We start from the raw sequence: 24,203 nt of genomic DNA, 5'->3' as shown, positions 1-24,203 counted from the left end.
TTTTTCTAAAGTGCTTTATGTATATATAAAGCATATAAACATACATATAAAGTGTTTATATATATAGTGCTTAAAGCATTATATAAATTCTAGCTATCATTAGCATTAATTCTCCCCTTCTTATGAAAAATAATTTGATCACCGAATATGACTATTTGTTTAGCTCTATAACCCTAGAAAAGAGAAGGGTTATTTCATTGATTTCTAGAAAATTTCTCAAACATTCCAACAGATATATGATCTGACATGATAACAAAAATATGTTTGTATTGGAGACTGGATAAAACCATGACATAGGGACTCATTAACATATGCCCTACCATTTAGTCCTCTTAGTTTATTAGAACTATTCTTGTTCATTCCTCATTGACTCAGTAGTTGATTGACTTTAAAAAGTCAACATTTCTCTTCTATTACAGATCAACGCATTGGAACCTGGCAACTTCATTATATACCATTAACAGTAACCACAAAATTCAGGGTGGTATTTGAAGGAACTCGAGGTATTGGTGCTTCAGCTGGTGGTCTTTCCATTGATGACATCAACCTTTCAGAAACTCGCTGTCCTCATCATGTGTGGAAGATTAGCAATTTCACAAAATTGCTTGCCTTAAGGAAGATCATTTTAAGCCCTCCATTTTATTCTCCCACAGGCTATGCCTTTCAAATTCAGTTGGATCTATATGATCAGACCAGAATAGGCATATATTTCTCCCTAATCTCTGGAGCCAATGATGAAAAATTACAATGGCCATGTCCATGGCATCAAGCCACAATGACACTATTGGATCAAAATCCCGATATTCGTCGGCGCATGTCCAATGAGAGGAGTATAACTACAGATCCATTTCAAAAAATTGGTTTGTGAATTCTTTCTTTATTCCTGACACAATCTATCATTTCACTGGGAAACTGTGGAGGGAGAGAAGGAAAAAGAAAAAAAGTGAAAAGGGATGAAAATGGCACTAGATTGCTAATCATTTAATAGTGACCACCAATGGGTCTGGTAAAGGGTTCCATAGTCTTTGGAGAACGAGAGTTTGTGAGGCAGTATTGCAGTTATTGTGGGGAAGGAAGTGTGAAAAACAGCAGGCAGCAAAAACTCTAACAAACAAACTTGGAATAAGGTTGGCCGCATCAAAAGTATGGGTTGATTCAAAGGATAATCCTTCCCCCCAATTAATTTTCAATCTCCGAATTATCTTCCACTCCTGTTCCCTGGTCAATTTGCTTTTCTGGCTATCCTTTGTGCTATCCAGCGATCCTTGTTATACCAAGTTTGTTTATGATAGTGGTATAATTAATTTCTTGAATAGAAGAAAATTACTTAATAAATGATTGTTGAATGAATAATGGTTTAAGCAACCTCAATAGGTAAAACAATGACACTGAAAAAGAGGAACAGATTATGATTATTCATTAAAAAGTTCTTAAAGATTGGTCCCTGCTGGGACCAACAAGCTTATTTTCAAGTCTCTGAAAAAGAACAGGATTTAGGGAATCTGCTTTTACTATTATTTTTTATTGTACAATTGGAGGGACTTGGTAAAGAGAAAAGAATGTTTCTCAAAAAATTATTATGAGTCTGAATTTTGAAGTTTGTTGTGAAGTTTTGTGGTAGAGCAGATAAGAAACCTAATAATCTTAGAGGAAGATAAATGCACAAAACCCATATGCAAAAGACTCCATCATAAACAGACAGATAGACTTGTTATAGTTGCTTGTCCTTCATTCTCAAAAAGGACCAATAACAGCAGGAAGGCGATATCTTGACTTGCAAATGGATTAGATTTAAGTGAGGCTGGGCTGTGCAAAGTCATCAGCTACATTGTCTCTTACAGAATTATTAGGAGTTCCACTGGACTGCCTGTAAAATACAGATCACAATGATGTTAATGGCCCCAGATGCAATGGGAGACCTTGGTCTTTTTAAGCTAAGGACTTTTCCAGGTCCCAGTTTATCTGAGGCAACACCCATTCAACGATTACAATCAACAAAACAATCAACGAGTTGGGGCAAAAGATGGCTTAGTTTATCTTCTCAAAGGAATCAGTTGGGGAGGGAAAGATTCTCAAGGTTTCTTGACAGTTCAGAAACAACTGCTATTTACTCACTGTGAGCCATCAAAACCTAAACAATGAGTAAATGAGACTTGGGCTGAGAGGTTTATTACTGGCTAATCAGTGAGAGCTGGAGCAATTTGGGCTTAAAGGCATAGTTAAGTAACTCCTTTTGTATTTCACATGGTGGTTGTCCTTCCTTCTTGGAAAAAAAACAAAATAACATCACTATATTAGAGTCAAGTTATAGTATTTCCAGCTGTGGCTGATCAGACCAATATTAGCTCAAAATGCTCTGCCATAGGTTGGACACAAATAGTCCCTATGAACATTTGGGGTGAATTCTCTAATTCTGCGCATCTTGTGTTTTTTCTGAGCTACTTCAATTCTGCTTTGTTCATAGAGCACAGCACCTTCTCTGATGAGGGCACATCATGTCGGGCTATCCTGTGCCAGTGTCTCTCATGTTGTATAATAAATTCTAAAGTTCTTAAGAGACTTTGAAAATGCCCTTGTATTGCTTTTTCTGACCACTTCATGAGCTCTTGCCCTGTGTGAATTCTTCATAAAATAATTTTTTTTGGCAAGCGTACATTTGGCATTTGAACAGTATGGACAGTCCAGCTCTTTACAGTAGAGTTTGAATTGGCAGTTCAGTTCAAGAAAGGATCTCAGTGTCTGATATTTTATCCTGACAAGTGATCTTCAGAATTTTCCGAATACATTTCAAATGGAGGTTGAGAATAGAATTTGAATTAATAAAAAAAAAAAAAAAAAAGGTATTCCATCAGGCAGCACCACATTATCTGTATGTGGAACTATCAGTTTTAGCAAATGGCAAAGTTTTGAATAGTGTGGATAAGTTCACTTACCTTGGCAGTATCCTTTCCAGGGTTATACATTGATAATGAGATTGACACATGCATGCCAGAGCTAACTCAGTGTTTGGGAGACTCTGAGGGAAAGTATAGAAGAGGGAAGGTATTTGACTCCCTACCAAACTGAAGGTCTACAGAACTGTTGTGCTGACCTCATTGTTGAAGGCCTGTGATAATTGGATTGTATACTACTACCACACCAGAAAGCAATTTGCTTCCATTTGAATTGTCTGTATCACAATGAGCTTTATCAAAGTCTGGCTTTTCAGAGCTATATTTCAAGAAATCACAAATGAAAACCATATGAAATAAAAAGGCTAATTGTCCCAGGTTTTTTGCTGGGAGGGGGGGGAAATGATAGAGTACCTAAGTAGGGGAGAGGAAAAAAATCCAGCTCTCAAACCTCAAGATATCTTGAGAAGTGGAAGTGATCAAGATTTATATTCTTTTGGACAGAACACCTCACAATAAAGGTGTGACTCCCCATATGAACAGAGAAAGAGGAAGATGGAAAGAAGGAATAAAAGAAACAAACAACAAGGAAATACCAGCTTTGCCCAAATGGAACTGGTCAGTTGGGTCCTGAGTGGGGCAGCTTATACTACTCACAAATTATTGTTTGTCCTTCGTTCTTGAAGAGGACCAATGATATCAGGAGATTGTTCTCTTGATTTGCTAGTGAACTGAATTTAAGTGAGGCAAAGTCTTCAGCTTCATTCACTCCTCCAGAATCATTAGAAGTCCAAAGGCAAGACATAAGTCAGATTGGCTCCCACATACAATGGAAGACCTTGCCTTTTTAAGCTAAGGTCTTTGACAGATATGTTGAATGACTTGTTGATAGATAGATGTATGAATAAGTAGATAGAGCACATAAGCACTAATTATATGCCAAACACTGTGGGAAGAGCTGGGGATACAAATACAAGTAAATAACAAAGTCCTCACTGCCAAGAGCTTTCATTCCAATGGATAATGATAATACTGAATGGGAACTAGAAAATGTGGTGGGGGTGGGAGAGAAAGGGTATCAGGTAGACGAGATGGCTGGGGAGGAGATAGAGAAGTCTTGACAGATAGCTGAGACAGGAGTGAAGTGAGCATGGCTCAGGACCCTCCAAAAATGATGTCCTGAAATCATTCTTTGGAAATCATTCTTCTCCAAATTACATTGATAAGTTGTCCAGAGATACTGAGTTGTCACATTCTGTCAGAAAACAGTGTCTCTCCCATACTCCTTCCATGATCCTTTGCTTTTAGTTCTGGACCAGTCTGAGTACAGGGATAGATGGCAGGGTCAACTTCGGAGCCACAGAGAAAGGAATGGAATGGTCTTCCATGGAGTCAGTATTGATTCCTCTGTAATCTCCTCAATTTGTTTTGCATAATGTATAACAGATAATACTGGGGTCAGAACATATGGTATGATGGAAAGAACATTCCCTGTGTGATCCTGACTAATTTTTGTTACCTTCTTAAACCTCAGTTTCAATTTTCTTAGAATGAAGAGGTTGGAAGAGACCTTCACTAAGGGTCCTCTGGCTCAAAATATAGTAGCTATAAATATAGTAAATATAGATTTAGGACTGTATAATAGCATATGTTCCATGCTGAAGGAATAGAATGGTCCTAGTGCAGTTTGAAAAAAAAAAAAAGCTAGTCAGAACAAAACCATAAGTCAAACAGTTAACTCTTTTTTGTGCATTTGAGTATATTTCAGAAATCCTCTCATTTGGCCCAGAAACAGGCATATAAGTAAAAAATAGCCTTTTCAGTTAACTCCATAAGAATAGCTGGGTTCTTGTGTTTTTGAACATCTTGAGGAAAATAGAAATAGCACAGACAGAATTGAGAAATTAAGCAAAGTTGATTTTCTAAATAGTCTCTCCTTCCCTTCTCTCCTTCCAAGACCCTTTTTGCCCACCCCTACCCCCAGTGCTCTATAATAACCCTTGGCTAACTTGGATACTCTACTTTCAGGTCTCATTAGCATGCTGAACTTTTCTTCTTGATGTCAGATTCCTTCAAGACTTTGTTTCCCTCATTGCATTAATTAATTAATTAAAGCTTTATTAATGCGTTGCTCTATACAGATACAATATGTTCTTGTTGCATTTGAAATAAACATGGCCCCAGAAAGCCCTTAAAAGTAATTCCAGGGACAGCTAAGTGGTGCAGTGGATAGAGCATCAGCCCTGAAGTCAGGAAGACCTGAATTCAAATTTGGTATCACTTAATACTTCTTACCTGTGTGACCCTGCGCAAGTCATTTAACACTAATTGCCTCAGCAAAAAAAAAAAAAAAAAAAAAAATATGATTCCAATTCTGGAAATTACATCAGATCAGTGGAAAAGCAATTTTTGGATTAGGATTTTGGGCACCTTTTTAATTACATTACATTGATGATCATCAACTCAACCTACAGAGCAGACCTCTGTCTACTATGTTTTCCTTTATCAGTAACAAGCTTGCTAGATGTGTAAAGAAAGTATCACAGCTAGAAGCACCATTTAACTGCTTAACCTTCTTAATTTTATCCTAAGACCATCATGCTTGGTTTTTTCCAATCTTAGAAAAACCTGCTCCCATTGAATGTAATCCATAAAAAAATGAATTGTTTTTTCAGGTGCTAAAAACTTTTTTTGGGACAAGCCCTCCAAAGTAGGAAAGAAGGAAATTTTCCCTAATGGAACATTATATAGCAAAAGTATGGGACAAGGAACCAGTTACTACATAACCCACAAATGGATACACAGCAGAGATTTTATCAAAGGAGATAATATATACATTCTTCTGACTGTGGAAGGTATGTTAGTACAAGATGACTTTCCTGTAGAGAATGTTTTTGTTTTTAAGTAAATTTATTATTTATTTTAAAAAATTCATTAAAACTTTTTTTGAGTTCCATATTCTTTTCTTCCCTCTCATCTCTCCCACATCCATGTGGAAGAAATGGCATATCAATTATACATGTGAAATCATATAAAATACAGTTCTTATTATATATGGTAAATGGTAAAATTTTTCTATGTTACCCTAATTTGTACTCAATACCACCTTTTGTGTCTAAAAATGTACTCATTTTGACCTTATCTTGGAATATGGTGTGAATTAATAAACTATACTTATTTTCTGCCAAGCTGTTTTCCAGACTTGCCAGCAATTTTTATAAAATAGGGGGTTCTTGTCACAAAAAAACTTGGATCTTTGGGTTTATTAGACACTACCTTATTATAATATTGTGTATTGTGTATCTAATCTATTCCATTGATCTACCACTCTTCTTTTTAGTCAGTACCAGATTGTTTTAATGATTATTGTTTTATAATATAGTTTGAAATCTGGTATTGCAAGCCTATCTTTCTTCACATTATTTTCATTGATTCCCTTGCTATTTTTGACTTTTTGTTCTTTTAGATAAATTGTTTTTATTTTTTCTAGCTCCATAAAATAATTTTTGGTAATTTTATTGCCATGGCACTGAATAAATGAATTTAGAGTTGTCATTTTTTTTTTACACTGCTTAGCCTGCCCAGTTGTTTAAATCTGTGTTTATTTGTGTAAAAAAATGTTTTGTAGTTCCTGCATTTACTTGGCAGGTAGTCTCCCAAGTATTTTATATTGTTTACAGTTATTTTAAATGGAATTTCTCTGTTTCTTCCTAATGAGTTTTGTTTGAAGAATTTTTTTTTTTAATGTGGCAGCATGTAACTTATTGTGTAGTTTCTATGTTCTATTTTCAGGCATATAAGATATGTTCACAGAAGTAAAGGTTAAGGGCTGGAGTGAAAGAGATATTTTCATATACTGAGATGTTTATAGAAGAATGGAAGAACCACATGCAACTTATACAGATCTGATATGGGGCTGCATATCAGAAAGATCCCTGGCCTGAGAGTCAGTACTCCTGGCTTCTAGTCTCAGCTCTGCAACTAATTCTTCATGTGACTTCATAGTACATTTCTATAGGAATCAATCTTATAAGAACATTAGACTAGATGATATATAATGTACCTTTTACCCACAAAGTTTTATGATATCTATTCCAGCAGCTAATTGTGATTCTTGATTATCTTGTTGTAGAGGACATACATAAAAATGAAAAGAGACTGTCTTAGGTTTATTGTAGAAAGAATCAGAAGAAAAGATAAAACATGTCATACATTTTTTATGATATATTTTATGTCTAAGGAAACAAACCAAAATAGCTGAAACTTGAAACAAAGGGATTGTAAATCAGGGGCTTGAGACTTTTTTTTTTTTTTTTTTTGATAATTGTATCTCAGCATAATTGTTATCATTTGTAATTCTGGGTATTTATTTTATTAATCTAAAAGCATTCTAAGAAATGTTCCATAGACTTCATTATATTTCCAAGGGGTCTGAGACACGAAAAACTTTAAATTTTTAAAAAGTCACCTAAAGTCCCACAATTCATTCTTTTTTTTTTTTTTTTAAAGTAAGTTTTATTGATAATTTTTGTTTTTCAGCATTGTTATTTCTGGAAGGGATGTGAAGTGTGTGTGTGTGTGTATGTGTGCATATGTCTTTGCATATATTTCTAGTAGTAAAAAATATACTTTTATTTCTCAAAACAGTTGAACTGTGGAAATATATATATCAATACTTTAAAAAGATGCATGATTGCAGATTGATGGGTATACTATCTCTAGCAATCGAAATTATAATCCTCACATTGTTTAATACATAATTTTATAAGTTTCTGTTCCCAATAAAAGTAATACTTTGTGTTTGACTTCTGATGCTGAATGTTTCCAAGTTTAGCTAGGTTGTATTTTGGGAAAGGACCTATTGGAAATCTTTTCAGCTAGATAAGACCAATGATGTGCTGATAAATGTTCAACAACTGACTCTTCAGGAAAAAAAGTTTATACTTAATTTGAATTATTAACATTTATGCTTAATTTGAATTATTAACATTTCTCTATTACTTAATTCCAGACACTCAATAAAGTTACATAAATCATATCCTGATTTAGAGCATTTGCTTTTTTCCAAAGTGTAAAGCTCTTGTGAACTGGTTTGAGCTAGCTCCACGATATCCTTGGGCCTGCCAGAACTTGTATTTTACTTATGTTGCCTTTATTTACTCTAGATCACCTCTATACCATACCAAGACATCAGAGTATATTTAACATTTTAATTTGAGTTGTTCTCATGTTTTATTCATTAGAGCTGTACTTTTTTTTTTTTTTTCTCCTGAAAAGCTCACCTTGTGAGAAGCAGTACAGCAAAGAATACATAGAGAACTGATTTAAGAACCAGGATGATCTGGATTTAAGTCCCTGGTCCTATTCATACTAACCATGTGAAATTGAGCAAGATTCTTAACCTTTCAGTGGACCAGAGATTTCTCTAAGACTATAAAATAGAGAATAATTATCTATTTATATTACTAGGAGTTCCTTCCTACTAAGCCTTGTCAGTAATGAAATTATAGATTTACATCAAATCTCTCAACTCATTTTGGGCCTTCTCTAGGCCTGTTTCCTCATCTGTAAAAAGTAGTCATCCATCTCTACTGACATAACGAGTTGGCTCACTGTGAGCTTTATATACTTATGAAATTATAGATCTACACCAAATCTCATTTACCACATTTTGAGCTCTCTTTGGGTCTTACTTTCATCCCTTTCATTTTATAGATGAGGAAACTATCTAAAACATAGTCCTTGGCTCTAACATTAGGAGTTAAAGAACTGAGAGATTTGTGATAGATGGCCCAGTGTATAGTGTTGTAAAATTTTGATTTTCATATTTTTGATAGCAGGAAAACCAGATTATATCCCTTGTTATGTATCTTTTAGCATTTTCCTATTCTTATGGAGAAAGATAAATGTTTTTGTAGGCAATAAAAGTGATGGTTTCATCTAATCTCACAGGTCCTCTATCAATCACACAGTTATAGTTTTATTTATTATTTATTTATGTTTCTTGGGCTTGAGGCATAGTAGGTGCTTAAGACACAGGTGTTTTCTGATTGATTAATAAAATCAAGTAAAATGTGTTAATTCTAAACTCTGAGATTTAACTATGCCAATTTCTCTACTTTTAAACACATACCATGTCTTTCTGCATTGGAATGTCCATGTCTTCTACAATATCCTCATCAAGTAGTCATCTAACCTCCCTTTAAAGACCTCCAGTGACAGGAAATTCAGCTGTCATTGTTTCATCCATCATTATCTTTTATCAACTCTATGTAATCTTTTAATTTAGTTATGTTATTATTATATATGCTACATATAATAACTAATAATTTAGTTATTATTATCACCTCCATTAAAATAGATACACTTTCAGGGCAGGGACTGATTATTTGTTTCTTTTCTTTGTATATCTGGCTCTCAGCACCATGTCTGGCACAAATTAAGTGCTTAATATTAACCAATGATTGTTAACTGACTGATTCAGCCTTAATTCCTAAGGATTCTAAGTGATCTGCCATATCTACAATTTTAAAACTTAAGACTTCGTGGTTATTAAAACAAAAACCAACCTTTACCATGTATCCTTTTCTCTTTTAGATATATCAAATCTCATTTCCACTGAGCCATTATTTATCCCTACGAAGATACCAAATTTTACATCAAAACCTAACATCAGTCTCTGTGCAAACTTCATCTGTGAGAATGATGGTGTCTGTGTGATCCGTAACGACAAAGCAGAATGCAGGTGAGAACTCAACTCAGTATCTCCACATACTTTGATCTTCTTTGTGAAGTGTCTTCAGTTATAAAAAAAGAGACTTGGAAGCTGGTGAAGGTTTTCTTCCTGTCTAAAACCCTCACAATGCTGCCCTAGAATATTTGTAGAATCTTATGATCATAGATTTAGAGTTGAAAAAGACCTAAGGAGTCATTGAATTAAACCCTCCGGCAAGTCCCACAGTTAGAAATGGATCCAGGATTTAAACTCAAATCCCCTGATACCAAATAGAGTGGGCTTTTCATTGCAGGGGTCAATGCATGGTAACTCATTTTATTTCCTTTTATGGTTGATAATAAGAATAAGGATATTAATTGAATTATCTTAGAATACTGTAATTTGAATAGGAAATAGAGTTTTGGGCATTGAGTCTGGAAGACTTCAGTTCAATTCTTGCCAACTACTTTATTGGCTATGTCCCAGGGAAAACCATTTAATCTCCAAGTCTCTTTTTTGGGCATAATAATGCCTATGTTGTCTACCTAATGGAGTTGTTAAGAGACCCGGATGTAATGTCTGTAAAATGCTTTATAAATTTGGTCAAGTGCTATATAAATATCCAACATTATGATTATCCTCCTAGTTACTGAGATTCTCAACCACAGTGTCATCCTTTGCTCCTCACTCTCACTCATTATATATATCTAATCAGCTGCCAAATTTTGTTTTTTCTATATTTACAACATCACTGGTATAGATCCTCTTCCTTTCATGCCTATCATTCTAATTCAGACTCTCTTGCCTGGACTGTTGTTAACTAGTATTCCTGCCTCAAATCTATCCATTCTCAACTGCTAAAATGATTTTCTTGAAGTGTAGGTCTGATTATGCTATTGTGCTTCACCTAAATAAACTCCAGTAGCTCTCAATTATATTCATATTTGAATACAAAGTCCTTTATTTTAGCATTTAAAGCTCTTTATAACATGGCTTTTCCCTGGCTTTCCTCTCTTACACATTACACTTAGGTACATATTTTCTGATCTAATCATATTGCTCTCCTTGCTGTTTCTTATATCCAATGCTGCATCTTTCATTTCTGTGATTGAATAGTATAGTCTGTCATCCGTATCCAACTGATATTTTAAAGGTTAACTTGATCCTTATTTTTTGCATGTTATTTCCTTATTAGAATGTAAACTTCTTGAAATCAGGGTTTTGTTTTTGTTTTTGCTTTGTATCTCTAACAATGAACACAATGTCTGGAAGGTAATTGGTATTTGATAAATGCAGTTAGGAAGACTCAACTTTGTGAGTTCAAATCTGGCCTTAGATACTTTTACTAGCTATATGACCCTGGGCAAGTCACTTATTTGCCTCTATTCCAGCCCCTCATTTTAACTCTATGTATATCTCTCTGTTTCAAGTGTATAATCTTATAACAAGTATATTGTTGGGTTCTGGTTTCTAATCCATTCTGCTATTTGCTTCCATTTTGTGGGTTAGTCCCATTCACATTCACAGTTATGATTATTAGCTACCATTTTCAGTATAGATTATTTTAAATTTTATTAACTATTTTACTTACAACAATTATATGAAATAAACTTTGCAATTGGCTGCACAAATATTATTCCTTTCTTAAGTGGGAAAGGGAATGGAATTCTTTCCTCTCCCTCAAGTCTGAGATTGGATTTGAATTTGGATCTTCCTAAATCCAAATCTGGGACTCTATGTTATCACATAGCTACTCCCCTGTTTTTACCTTGTTAATGGAAATAATCTGCCTCACCTCCTTACTTTTACTAACATCTCATTTCCCAAGGTTCATTCTGCTTGGAGATGTCAACTTTTCCCTTCCCTCCCTCCACTCCCTCCTCTAGATGGCAAGCAGTCCTATACATGTTAAATATGTTATAGTATATCCTAGATATAATATATGTGTGCAGAACCATACAGTTCTCTTGTTGCACAAGAAGAATTGGATTCAAAAGGTAAAAATAATCTGGGAAGAAAAACAAAAGTGCAAGTAGTCCACATTCATTTCCCAGTGTTCCTTCTCTGGGTGTAGCTGATTCTGTCCATCATTGATCATTTGGAACTGAGTTAGATCTTCTCTTTTTAATACATCTCTATCAGAATACATCCTCATACAGTATCGTAATTGAAATATATAATGATCTCCTGGTTATGCTCATTTCACTCAGCATCAGTTCATGTAAGTCTCTCCAAGCTTCTCTGTATTCATCCTGCTGGTCATTTCTTACAGAACAATAATATTCCATAATATTCATATACTATTATTTATTCAGCCATTCTCTAATTGATGGGCGTCCATTCATTTTCCAGTTTCTGGCCACTACAAAAAGGGCTGCCACAAACATTCTTGCATGTCCAGGTCTCTTTACCTTCTTTAAGATCTCTTTGGAATATAAGCCCAGGAGGAACACTGCTGGATCAAAGGGTATGCACAGTTTGATAACTTTTTGGGCATAATTACAGATAGAATCTGTACTTTCAGAGTGAATACCCAAGATCTCCACTGGGACTCTCTGTGCAATACTTTCATGAAAAAAAAAGTAGCTATAGCCTAAACCTAATGGACAGTTAGATGGCTTAGTAGAGAGAGCACCAAACCTAGAATAAGGAAGCCATGAGTTCAAATTTAGCCTTAGATACTTAATAGCTATTACTTTTTCTCACTTATCTTTTTTTTTTTTTTAAACAAAATCTTAACATAATCAGTTCATTCCCACATCTCTTTTGCTGTAGAATCATTCTAAATGCTCTAATAAGAATAATTTTTTTTGAAAATATAAATCTCATCTTCCCATATTGAGAGGTAAACATCTTAACCTTATTGATTCCCTTATGATTTCTTTTTTCATGTTTACCTTTTTATGCTTTTCTTTAGTCTTGAATTTCAGAGTTAAATTTTCTATTCCACTCTGGTCTTTTCCTCAGGAATCCTTGAACACCCTCTGTTTCATAAATATACATTCAATTTTGCTGGGTAGGATGTTTTTAAATTTAAGCACAGCTCTTTTTGCTTTTCAAAATATCATATTCCAAGAACTCTGCAACTTTAATGTGGTAACTGTTAAATCTTATGTGATCTCAACTATGGCTCCACAATATTTAAATGTGTTTTTTTTCTGGCTATTTGAGATATTTTCTCTTTGATTTGGGAATTCTGGTAATTGGCTATAATATTCCTGGAAGTTTGCATTTGGGGATGTCTTTCAGGTGGTGCTCATTTTGATGACTACTTTTTGAAAAAGTTTCCTTATATTTTATAACCCCCTATTTCTTGTTCCATTTCTCTTTTCCCTGTTGGATTAGATAGATTTCAATGACCAATTGAGTATATTTATATATTTTTCTTCTTTGAACCAAGAATGTGGGTTCTTTCAATTTCTATATTATCCTCTGGTGTGATGATATCAGGGCAGTTTTCTTTGAAATTTTTTGCAATAAGATATTTAGATTTTCTATTTGATCATGGCTTTCTGGTAATACAATCTTCTTAAATTATCTCCTTTGACTTATTTTCCAAGTCAGTTGTTTTCATATTTCACATTTTCTTCTTTTTTCATTCTTTTGACTTTGTGTTTTTCTTTCTTGACATATCATAAAGTCGTTAGCTTCAACTTATTGTTCAATTGTTTAATCATGTCTGACACTTTGTGACTCCATTTAACATTTTCCTGGAAAAACACAATAATGATTTTCCATTTCCTTCATATTTTGTAGATGAAGAACTAAAGTAAACAAAGTTAAGTGACTTGCCCAGGTCGTATAGCTAGTAAGTCTTTGAGGTCAGATAAATGCTCAGAAAGATGAGTTTTTCTAACTTCAAGCCTTACGCCAACTTCTACTTGCTTCATTCTAATTATTAAGGAATTGTCTTCATTGAGGTTTTTTTTTTCTTTTTTAATTAAAGCCTTTTATTTTCAAAATATATACTGGATAATTTTCAAAATTCACCCTTGTAAAACCTTGTGTTCTAAATTTTTTCCCTCTCTTCTCCCCACCTCCAGATAGCAAGTAATCCAATATATGTTAAACATGTGCAATACTTCTATACACATGTCCACAAATATTATGTCATACAAGGAAAATCAGATCAAAAAGGAAAAAAATGAGAAAGAAAATAAATAACAACAAAAAGTGAAAATACTATGTTGTGATTCACACTTAGTTCCCACAATTCTCTTTTTGGGTACAGATAGCTCTCTTCCTCACAAGACCACTAGAACTGACCTGAATCATCTTATTGATGAAGAGAGCCTCCTCCATCAGAATTGATCATCATATAATCTTGCTGTTGTGGCTTCACTGAGTTTTTGTATTTATTTTTTTCTATTTGATCAATTTTCTTTATTTCAAGGAGTTAATTTCATCAGTGAACTTTTGTTCCTGTTTCCATTTGATCAATTAGGGTTTTTTTTTGTTTGTTTGTTTGTTTTTGCTGAAGCAATTGGGGTTAAGTGATTTGCCCAGGGACACACAGCTAGGAAGTGTTAAGTGTCTGAGATCACATTTGAACTCAGGTCTTCCTAACTTCAGGGCTGATGCTCTATCTACTGCACCACCTTGCTGCTCCCAATTCTGCTTTTTCAAAGTAATATTTTTTCAATATTGTTATTTGCTAATTTATATTGTTAATTATCTTTTCATAATTTTCTTCCCTTTTAAAATTTAATTTTTCTTTTATTGAAGGGATATTACGAATGGCCAGTTAGTTCACTTGGCCATTCAGGGAATGATTTTTTTCTACTTGCTAGGTTTTACAGATCTTTTTTGATGTTTCCAATGGCTGTTGCTTTTTATTTGGCCACAAAAAAAGGAGAACTTCAAATTGGCTCATTTGGCCACTTTTTGACTATTTCAAAAATTCTAATGAGGGAAGGAAGAGAAGAATGAGGTTATATTGGCAAACATGAGAATTTGGAATTATCTTTTGGATTTAATATATTATTTTGCTTCTCCTCAGCCTTATTTCTTTTTTTATATATACAAGAGGAATTTTTTCTTTTTATCAACAGATAGATCCCACTAAAAAATTGACCTCCACATTCAATCCTTAATTCAACAAGCATCATTAACCAAGAAATATCCAGGGCAAAGAGAATTTAGTACTCCTCTAGTAAAGAAAAGGAACATGTATCATAAATTCTAGCTTACATGATCCTGTGAGTTTAGTAGCAATCTTTACAAGTGATGTTAAAGAATTTTAGGGTGATGGAACATAATGGATTTGGAGTCAGTAGACTATGGTTGGAATCTTGACTCCATTATTTGTTACCTGGATGACTGTGAGCAGGATACTTGAAACATCTCTCTGCCTCTAGTTACACATTTATGAAATGAAGACTTTTCGTTAGATAATCTCTGCTGTCCTTGATAGTTCTAAATCCTATTATAATCATTAACCCACAAGATAGAATAGTGTTATAGAAACAGCACTGGAGTAGGACTTAGTATTTCCAAGTTTGAGTTTTGTCCCTTACTGATTGTGTGTCATTGGTCTGTCATTTCATATTTGTGAACAGAAATTTCATAATATGTAAAATGGGGATAATATCCTATATTTACATATATTTTATAGTTGGCATTGTTTTCCCTTGAGAAATTCTATAAAATACAGAAAAAATGATGGTTCTTATTTTACAGATGAAAAAAAATTGAATCTCAGAGAATATAAATGATTTGCTCATCATGCCCTGGCTAGTGAGTGGTAGAGTTGGTTTTTCAAATTCAAGTTTTCTAAGAATAAATTAATCTTCAGCTTAACACACTGGCTCATAGAAAATAGTACATCTCTTTCTTACCCTATAGAATTTTGGTGACATCATTTGGCATTTCAACATGCTATTTAGGTATTGTTAATTATATAAATTAATATCAAAATTAAATTATTAATTGTATAAAATAAAATCCTAATTATTAATTTTTCAGTTTTATTCTTTTAATTTTATTAATCTTGCTTTTGATTTTCAGAATTTTTAACTTGATATTTAATTGCTTTTTTTTTATTATGGCTTTTTATTTACAAAACATATGTATGGGTAATTTTTCAACACTGACTCTTGCAAAACCTTCTGTTCCAACTTTTCCCCTTCTTACCCCTCACCCCTTCCCTAGATGGCAGGTAGTCTAATACATGTTAAATATGTTAAAGCATATGTTAAATACAATATATGTATACACAGCATTCTAATTATTAATAATGAAGTGAAAGTAATTTATGCAAGAAAAGGGTTGAAACTATGACATATCACTGCAGAGTAATCTACTTGCAAATTTCTTCCAACATTAAAGCTTGATTCTGTTTTTTAAATAGAAAGCACAAAATACCTATTAACAAAAGATGAAAATGCTTATCCTAACACTCTAATTATGGGACAATTATGTTTATGAATTTTAAATTTAGTATTCATGTCTAAAAATCTACACTCAAGTTAATATAAATCCAGCAATTATTGAACAATTTGCCCCCAAGTGCTATCACATATATTAACCATTATTTGATCCTATGAAAATTTGTGATTCAAAAATTGTTTTCTATTTTAAAATGTCAACCATATAATAATGTCAAGAACAATTCTATCTATTCCTCTACCTTTGATGTCAAAGAATGTGGTTCCGCTAAAAACATATTAAACAATTTATAGATTTCATGGAAACTTTCTCCAATGATATTAAAATGTTATTTGGATTTAATAAGTTGAACTATTTAAGATCTCATATGGCAGAAGGGGGAGTACCATCCAATAAAGCTGGCAATATTGATTAGACATTAAATGGTAAACAATGCAATGTGCACTGTGACCCAGGGTTAATAAGAGGCCCTAAAACTGGGTCACATAGTCTACATTTAAGGGAAGTTATTCTGGAAGCAATGTGCAGGATGTACTGGTGAGAGACATGGGAGACCATTAGGAGATTGTTGAAATTGCAAGTTCTGACGCTGCCACTTATTGTCTATGTGACATTGTTCAGGGTCACTTCAACTCCATTGGCCTAAGCTTCCTCTTCTATGAAATGATGTAGTTCAAGTAGACTATTTCAAAAGTCTCTTCTAGCTCAAAATTCTATGTATCTATCCATACAATGGTCTCTTTTAGGTATACCACAATGCTACATTGAAGGGAAAAGGTGACAACTACATAACTTCTATACATCTTGATTAGTATTGTTATTGGAAAAGTGGAGTGTTCTTTGAGTGTGTGCTACAGAGAACAATCCCACTCATGAACTAAATTTATTTTAATTTTGGAATTTTTAAAATTACCACTTAAAGAATAATTTCATTGTCCCTGATTCACTGCATCCTTATGGTTTCCATAATGGGGATCAGACTATGGAAGTTTGAGACATGTCCTAAATTCAGATCAATTTATGACTTTCTCCATTACTGGCAGCTTTGGCATCCTATAATTTGTTGCATCTTTCCCAAAGTCAAAGGAGAGATGATGCATGGTTCTCTGTCCTGCAGAAATATCATAAGCTTTCAATACTATAATCATAAATTATACAAGCAATATTTTCAATTGATTAAATATATACTTCTCTAATCTTCTTTCTTCTGCAGAGTGGGTAATATTTATTTGAAAATGACCAGGCTGAATGTTTGTCAAGTAACTTTTTAAGCATGTCTTGTTATAATATTTCAGAGTCTAATTTTTCATTTTATAGGTGTCAATCTGGGAAAAACTGGTGGCATATGGGAGAAAAATGTGAGATACAGGCTTCTACCTTGGATGCCATTATTATAGAAGTTCTAATTGCTACAGTTATATTTGCAATTATGCTGATAGTGACTCTTGTGAGTCTTTCCTGGACAAAGAAGAAATATCGTGAAAAAAGCAATGCCAATAAGTTGAATGTCACCTTAAAACATGTAAGTGGACAATAAAGTAATGGAACAAAAATGATCAAAGAAAACCATACTGAATCATTATAATATCAAATCAGTACCAGAAAATAGACAATGAAATATGCTTCCTTTTTCTTGGCAGAGAGGTATGGGATTAGGGGGCAGAAGATTGCATATAGTCATTATAATATTTAATTTTATTTGACTTATTTTCTTTCCTACAAGAGAGGATTCAGAGAGTTATAACTAAAAAGTTACAGAAAAATAAAAGTTGTCATTGGAACTTATTTTTTTACAAAAAAAAAGACAAGTTGTAAGTACTATGGACAGGTAGGTGGCCCAGTAGAGTGCCATGCCTTGAGGCAGGAAGACAACTTCTTAGAGTTCAAATTTGGCCTCAGACACTAGCTATGTAACCCTGGGTAGTCACTCAATTTGTTTGCCTCAGTTTCCTTATCTGTAAAATGAGCTAGAGAAGGTAATGGTACACCATTCTGGTGTCTTTGCCAAGAAAACCCCAAACGGTATCATGAAGACTCGGACAGGACTGATAAGACTGAACAGCAAAAGCATAAGTTCTATACACAAAAGATAAGCATTCCTTTCTAGCTTCTCACACTGGTTTTTCTTCCATATATAAGTAGGTATTACAGGCACTATTATTTCCCCATTTTACAAAAAATGTTACTAAGGCAGAGAGTAGTTAAGGTTATTCACTTAACCTTATAACTTAAGGTTATAACTTAAGTTATTCACTTAATTCACTTAGAGTAGTTAAGTGAATAACCTAGAGCCACAGTCAATAAATATTTGAATCAGTATTTGAACTCATGTCTTCCTCTCTCCAGACCCACACTCCAGACTTCTTACACCCCCAACCTGCCTCTTATGGCTCTAAGACCTATTTATATGATGTAACTAGTATCAAAGGTAGGATCTGAAGCCAGTCTTCTTGATTTAATGGCTAACATTTTATTTTATTAAAACTTCTCAGAATGGACAATTTTTAGTTGTCAACTCACATAATGTTACAAAATATTTTAAAAATGGAAATAATTTGGTTTTTTAATATTTTTTGTTTTGAATTTGTATTTAAATATCTATTGTTTTAAGAGTTTAGATTCCATAAAGAAGGCACAGTAAAAGATTTGTAATTCCACTAATCTTCTTGCTTTTCTGCTGTAGTACTTCCTGTTCCCAATTTATGGAAGGGATAGACAATGTTATATCACCACACAAAGAATAGAGAATAGACTTTTGTCTTCTCCTTGATTTCTTGCCTGCTGACTCACACTTTCTCTGAGGAAAGATTAAGAGAATATATTGATAATTAAGTGTTGAGAGGCAGTGGGAAAAAATAATGGCATTAGAGGACCTGGCTCTATTAAGTTCTTGTGTTTAATTCTTCTCTTTAGGCCTATTTTGTCACCTTTGAAATGAGGGGATGGCACTTGATGGCTTCAGAGGTGCATTCCAGATAAGAAAACTATGACCATTTAAAGGCCTTTCTTGTTGGTTCAACAGTTTGGGGAAGGCTTTGGAGCTTGTTCAATCGAAAATTTCTAAATGTTTCATACAGGGTTAGTTAATAAGAAGATGCAAGAGAAAAACAAGGAGCTTCAAAATTTTTCATAAATTTCAAATTACCCAGATTCTCAATATTGGGATCATTCTTGATGCCTCATTTTCTATTCCCCTATATTCAGTTGAACTAACATACTCTTTTTATTTTCACAAAATCTCTAATGTTCATCTTTTTACATTTATATAGCCATTACCCTAATTTAGGTCTTTATCATTTCTCCTTGCACTATTATAATAATTGCCTCCTAATTGGTCTTCTTGCCTCAAGCCTCTCTTCACTTTAATTCATCCTTCACACTGCTGCCAATGTGATTTTCCTAAACAATGTCAACTCACTAATCAGTAAATTCCAGTGGACTCCCTCCTACTTCTGATGAGGTTAGTGGCAATCAGAGAGTTGCGGAAATCCTCTTCTGGTTGGAGGCGCATGTTCTTTGTGAAAGAATTCCTGAACCCAAAATATTAATGGCAAAAATGGAAGTTTATTTTTGGATAGGAAGCCAGTTTTGCTAAGAGACTAACTTCTTTAGTGGCAAAGTCCTATTAGGGAAATGAAGGCTGTCACTAAGAAGAGAATGCCTTCTCAGCGGGCAGGGTCCTATTTTGGACTTTCTGCAAAGAAATAAGAAAAAGGAAACCTATTTTATGAGCAGCTCTTGGCGGGGGTCTGGGACAGCCTGAGCTGATCAGACCAGGATCTCCCAAATGAAATTGCTTTGAAGGCTTCCTCAACCTGAATTTGAATAGAGATCTGAATTGTCCTAAAAATGGCCCAGCTGGGATGACGCCATTTAACTTGTCTGGGGAGATATGTCTCCCAGGAGGGTCTGAGATTCCAGTCTCCTTTCTTTACAGATCAAAGGGTACACAATTTTAGAGTGTTAATTTTACAGATTAAAAGGAACACAATTTCACCCTCACCCCCCACCCCCTTCACTTCTAGAACCAAAACAGATGTCGTTCTTTGGCATTTTAAATCCTTCACAATTCCAATAGAGTACTCAAATCCCTCTTTATGTTCAATGTTCTATCATGTACCCTTACTTACTGTTCCACACACATGACTCCTGGCTTTGCACCAGCTTCTCTCAAGTCTAGGAGGTTTTCCTCCTCTGCTCTGTCCCAGACAATCCTTGATTTCCTTTAAGACTTGGTCCAAATTCCTCTTTTTTGCCTAAAGGCTTATATCTACCTTATATGGATTTTATACATATATACATGCATTTTATACATACACACACATACAAACTAATGCATATAACATGTACTATCCACAATCACATATATGTATAGATAATAAATTCATTGAGGAAAGAGTCTAGTGTTTGTTTTTGGATTTGGTCTTTGTATCCCTAGTACCTAATGCAGTGCCTTTGACATATAAAACAGTGGACAAATTCTTAAGTAATTCATTGAGATTAATACAAAGTAGGAGAAAAAGAAACAAGAGACACACACATAGAGACAGAGAGAAAGATACACACAGAGAGACAGAGACATAGAAATAGAGAGAAAGTGAGAGAGAGAGAGAAGAGAGACAGAAACAGAGACAAGAGACAGAGACACAGAGAAGTAATATACATGGGTATTAGTAAAGAACTCCAACAAGAAATGGCACCTAAGTTGTGCTTTACACTAAATGGGAAATTCTGTAAGGAAGAAATGTATAAGAAATGCATTGCAGACATAGGGAATAATTTTGCAAAGGCAGAAAAGGAAGAGATAGGATGACATATATGAGTCATGTTTAAAACAATTAACAGGTTTGACTGTAAGATAGATGTCATTAAAGTCTTAGGAAAAGAATGAGAAAAGTGAGACAGTCTCTGTGCTCTAGGAGCTTACAGTTTGACATGGGAAAACATGTTTGCTTAATTGCATAATATAGAAAATAAATACAAGTTAATTTCAATGGGGAAGCATTAGCAGCCAAAAAAAGGTCTCATGTGGAAGGTGATTCTTGAACTGAGACTTAAAAGAAAAGAAGGATTCTAAAAGGTAAAAGGAACAAAAAGCAATCCAGAAATGAGGGACATCCAGTACAGAAACAGAAGTGAGAGATGAGATGTCTTGGGTAAGGAAACCTAATAGGCCAGTTTGGCTAGACTGGAGCATGCACGAAGGAGAGAAGTATATGTGGTTAGCAGATAATATGAGATAAAGATTACTGGGTAATGAGTCAGAGATGTTGGGTTCAAATCTCACCTTTGAACTACCTATCAGTAGGACATTGCACAAACCACAAAACTTCCCTGAGTCACAGTTTGGCTGCATGGCCTCTGAGGTCCCTGCCATGGCTAGACCTATGATCCTATGAATGATAGAAATGCAATTAGAAGTATGTTGATTGATTATGTTAAGTTTGAGATGCCCAAAGGACCAAAGGGTGAACTTGCTGATAATATGGGCTTTTAACTCAGGAGGTACCTTAAAAATGAATCAATCTCTCTCTCTCTCTCTCTCTCTCTCTCTCTCTCTGTATGTGTGTGTATATGTGAAGAGAGAAAAGATGTTTATATTTATATCTATATCCATCTATGTGTATTGACATCTATATTTTTCTATATATCTGAGATGTCATCTGAATAGAAATAATAGTTGTACAAATAAGAGCTGAAGAAGTCACCAAAGAAAAGAATGTAGAGAGAACAAAATCCCTGAATGTGATGGGGTGCCCACACAGTGGCTAGACGGAAGATAAGTCATTTATTTATTTGCCAGAATCTATTTTACAGTTGATTAACCAAAAGTTAGGGCACACCAATATATTTTAAAGCTCATCATAAAGCAAGGCACAGGAGAACAACTAATTTTGTCAATAGATTTATCATATTGGAGATAAAATGTACCTGAAAGTTTTATAGAGTTTTCAAATCGTTTATGGATCTTAAATTTGAGGCTGAGAGATTTTACAGACACAATGAGTAAATATCCTGACCTTTCTTCCTTTAGTTAAGGTTGCCAGGATGGTCAGGGTTGAATGGAATCAAGGTCAAGGTTGAGGAATGAAACTAAGGAAGAAAGGGACATGACCTGAGAGAAGATGATTTTTAAAGTATGCAGATGGGACAAGCCATTTCCTACTAAGAACACAAATATTATTTAATTTAAGATATGGAAAAACTATAGTAGAGGAAATCAAAACAAGTCATTGTCATTGTACTCAACATCATCATCATCATCATCACCATCACACATATAAACTGAACTCATTATCTTTTTCCCCTAAATCTATTATTTTCTAATTTTTCTTGTTTCTGTTTCACCCAGGATCACAACTTTGGACTCACCCTCAACTTTACAATTTTTTTCTTTTTGCATGCTGCTGCTTAGCCTTATTATGCTATTATCTGTTTTATAGATAAGATAAAGAAAAAGAGGAAAAGAAAAAAAAATTTTAGAGGAGAATCACAATGCCCATGTATGTAGTGCTTCAATATTTACAAAGATCTTTCTTTATAATAACTTTAAAAAGAAAGTAATGTAAGTACTGATATCCTCATTTTGATGAGGAAATTTGTTAATAAAGGAGATTCAGGAGGTTATTTCATGTGGGATAGCAAGCCAAGATCCAGGACCATCCTGCCATGCTGGATACCTATTCTCACCTTAATTAAATAGTTTTTTGTGATGAAGGACCATCTTAAATCTTACTCTGTGTATGAACCTCCATAGCCATCTCATTGTTAATAGATATAGGAGTGTAGATTAGATCAAATCTTAAAAAAAGATCTCCCAAAAAGTCTGAGCAATCATTTGGGCAACCTCTCCTAACTCATGTTTCCCTGGAACTCTTTATAGTTGCCCTTTCTTGTTTGTTTCTTAGATATTGTATTAAATTGTAAGTCCTTTGAAGGCAGAGACAGGGTGTTTTTTTCACCTTTGTATTCTCAGTCTCTAGCATATTGCTTTCCTTGAACATAGTTAATTAAGTTTATTGAATCTCAGAGGCAATGGGTATGGCTGAATGCCACCATGGAATGATTCCAGAAAGCCATTGATGGAGATTTCATTTAAAAATTAGATCATTTCATGATTCATTAAAATAAAACTTTCACATTTATGAATTATTTCATAAATTGTTTTCTCTCCTTTCAGTAGGATGTATCTTCCTGAAACCAATTCTGAAGACATTAAACAGCAACAGCAACGATAATAGAAAATAATTAGAAAATGCATTGCCTCTTCATCAAGGATTTACCTATGACAAATTTCAGCTGTGGAAAATGACAGTTTTTTGGTAACCTCTAATCACTTTGTGCTGTTGAAAACAATTCTCTGTAAATAATTGGAAATAATGTCAAAGGATTTGTGTGTGTGAAAATTAATTTCTGTGTCATTTTGGTAGTTTTGATGAATTTGGAAGAAGTCTATTCATGAGACAGCACCCTAACCCATCACAGAGGTTTACAAATCTTCAGAAGTAGGATGTCAAATTCCCAACACAGAAGAATGGGAATTAGTAGAGAACTCCAACAAGAAGGGTATGGAGAATGGCACCTCCCCACAACTCTAGTTACTGTATTATTTGGAGTCCTCTACTATGACTCCTTTAGTTAGAGGTGACCTATCTCTTTGAGAACAACAATGGATGGAAGAAGTACTAGGTTTGATGTCAGGGAATTTGGTTTTGAATCCTTTCTCTGATTTTTTATTATTTTTATAATCTTGGGCAAGTGCTCTTGGGTATATTAGTTTCTTTACCTACAGAATAAATGTGGTACTCTTTTCCTGTAGTAACTATTACAAATAATTAATAAATCTTGTTGAATTTACCTCTTTGTCCCTTTCTTCCCCTATTCTCACTGCCCCTACATGAGTATATACCTTCAGAACCACTTGATTAGACTATTGCAATAATTTCTTTCTAGGTACCTCTTTCTCTAATTTATTCTTGACATCTACTTCTTGTATAATTTTTCTTATGTATCAATATGGTTATGGCAGCTCTCTTCTTAAAACCTTTTTCTTGTCTTCTGAATACAATTTGCACTTCTCTGCTTGGCAATCAAGTCACCAACCTCCAACTTCACCCCACCAAACCTTCCAAGTCATAGTTAATATTTTTCATCTTTAAGCATTAACATTCCAGCCAAACTGAGCATCTCTGTCTTCTGTAAATATAAAC

The 24,203-nt window shown here is 34.1% G+C and overlaps 1 protein-coding gene across 1 annotated transcript in view; it reads left to right on the top strand.

Moving 5' to 3' along the window:
• The window catches only part of LOC100920095 (meprin A subunit beta-like), a 60,155-nt gene extending 36,305 nt beyond the window's left edge, over positions 1-23,850 (top strand). The window contains exons 10-14 of the mRNA XM_031946673.1: positions 420-860; positions 5,567-5,746; positions 9,489-9,636; positions 17,311-17,515; positions 23,174-23,850. Of these exons, the coding sequence (XP_031802533.1) occupies positions 420-860; positions 5,567-5,746; positions 9,489-9,636; positions 17,311-17,515; positions 23,174-23,176 (977 nt within the window). The 3' untranslated portion in view covers positions 23,177-23,850. The remainder of the gene's footprint in view (positions 1-419; positions 861-5,566; positions 5,747-9,488; positions 9,637-17,310; positions 17,516-23,173) is intronic.
• Positions 23,851-24,203: the final 353 nt, after the last annotated feature.

The sequence above is a fragment of the Sarcophilus harrisii genome, chromosome 1, assembly GCF_902635505.1.
Source record: "Sarcophilus harrisii chromosome 1, mSarHar1.11, whole genome shotgun sequence".
Lineage (NCBI taxonomy): Eukaryota > Metazoa > Chordata > Mammalia > Dasyuromorphia > Dasyuridae > Sarcophilus > Sarcophilus harrisii.
The sequence above is the reverse complement of the archived record's forward strand: the minus strand, read 5'-3'. Positions and strand labels throughout refer to the sequence as shown.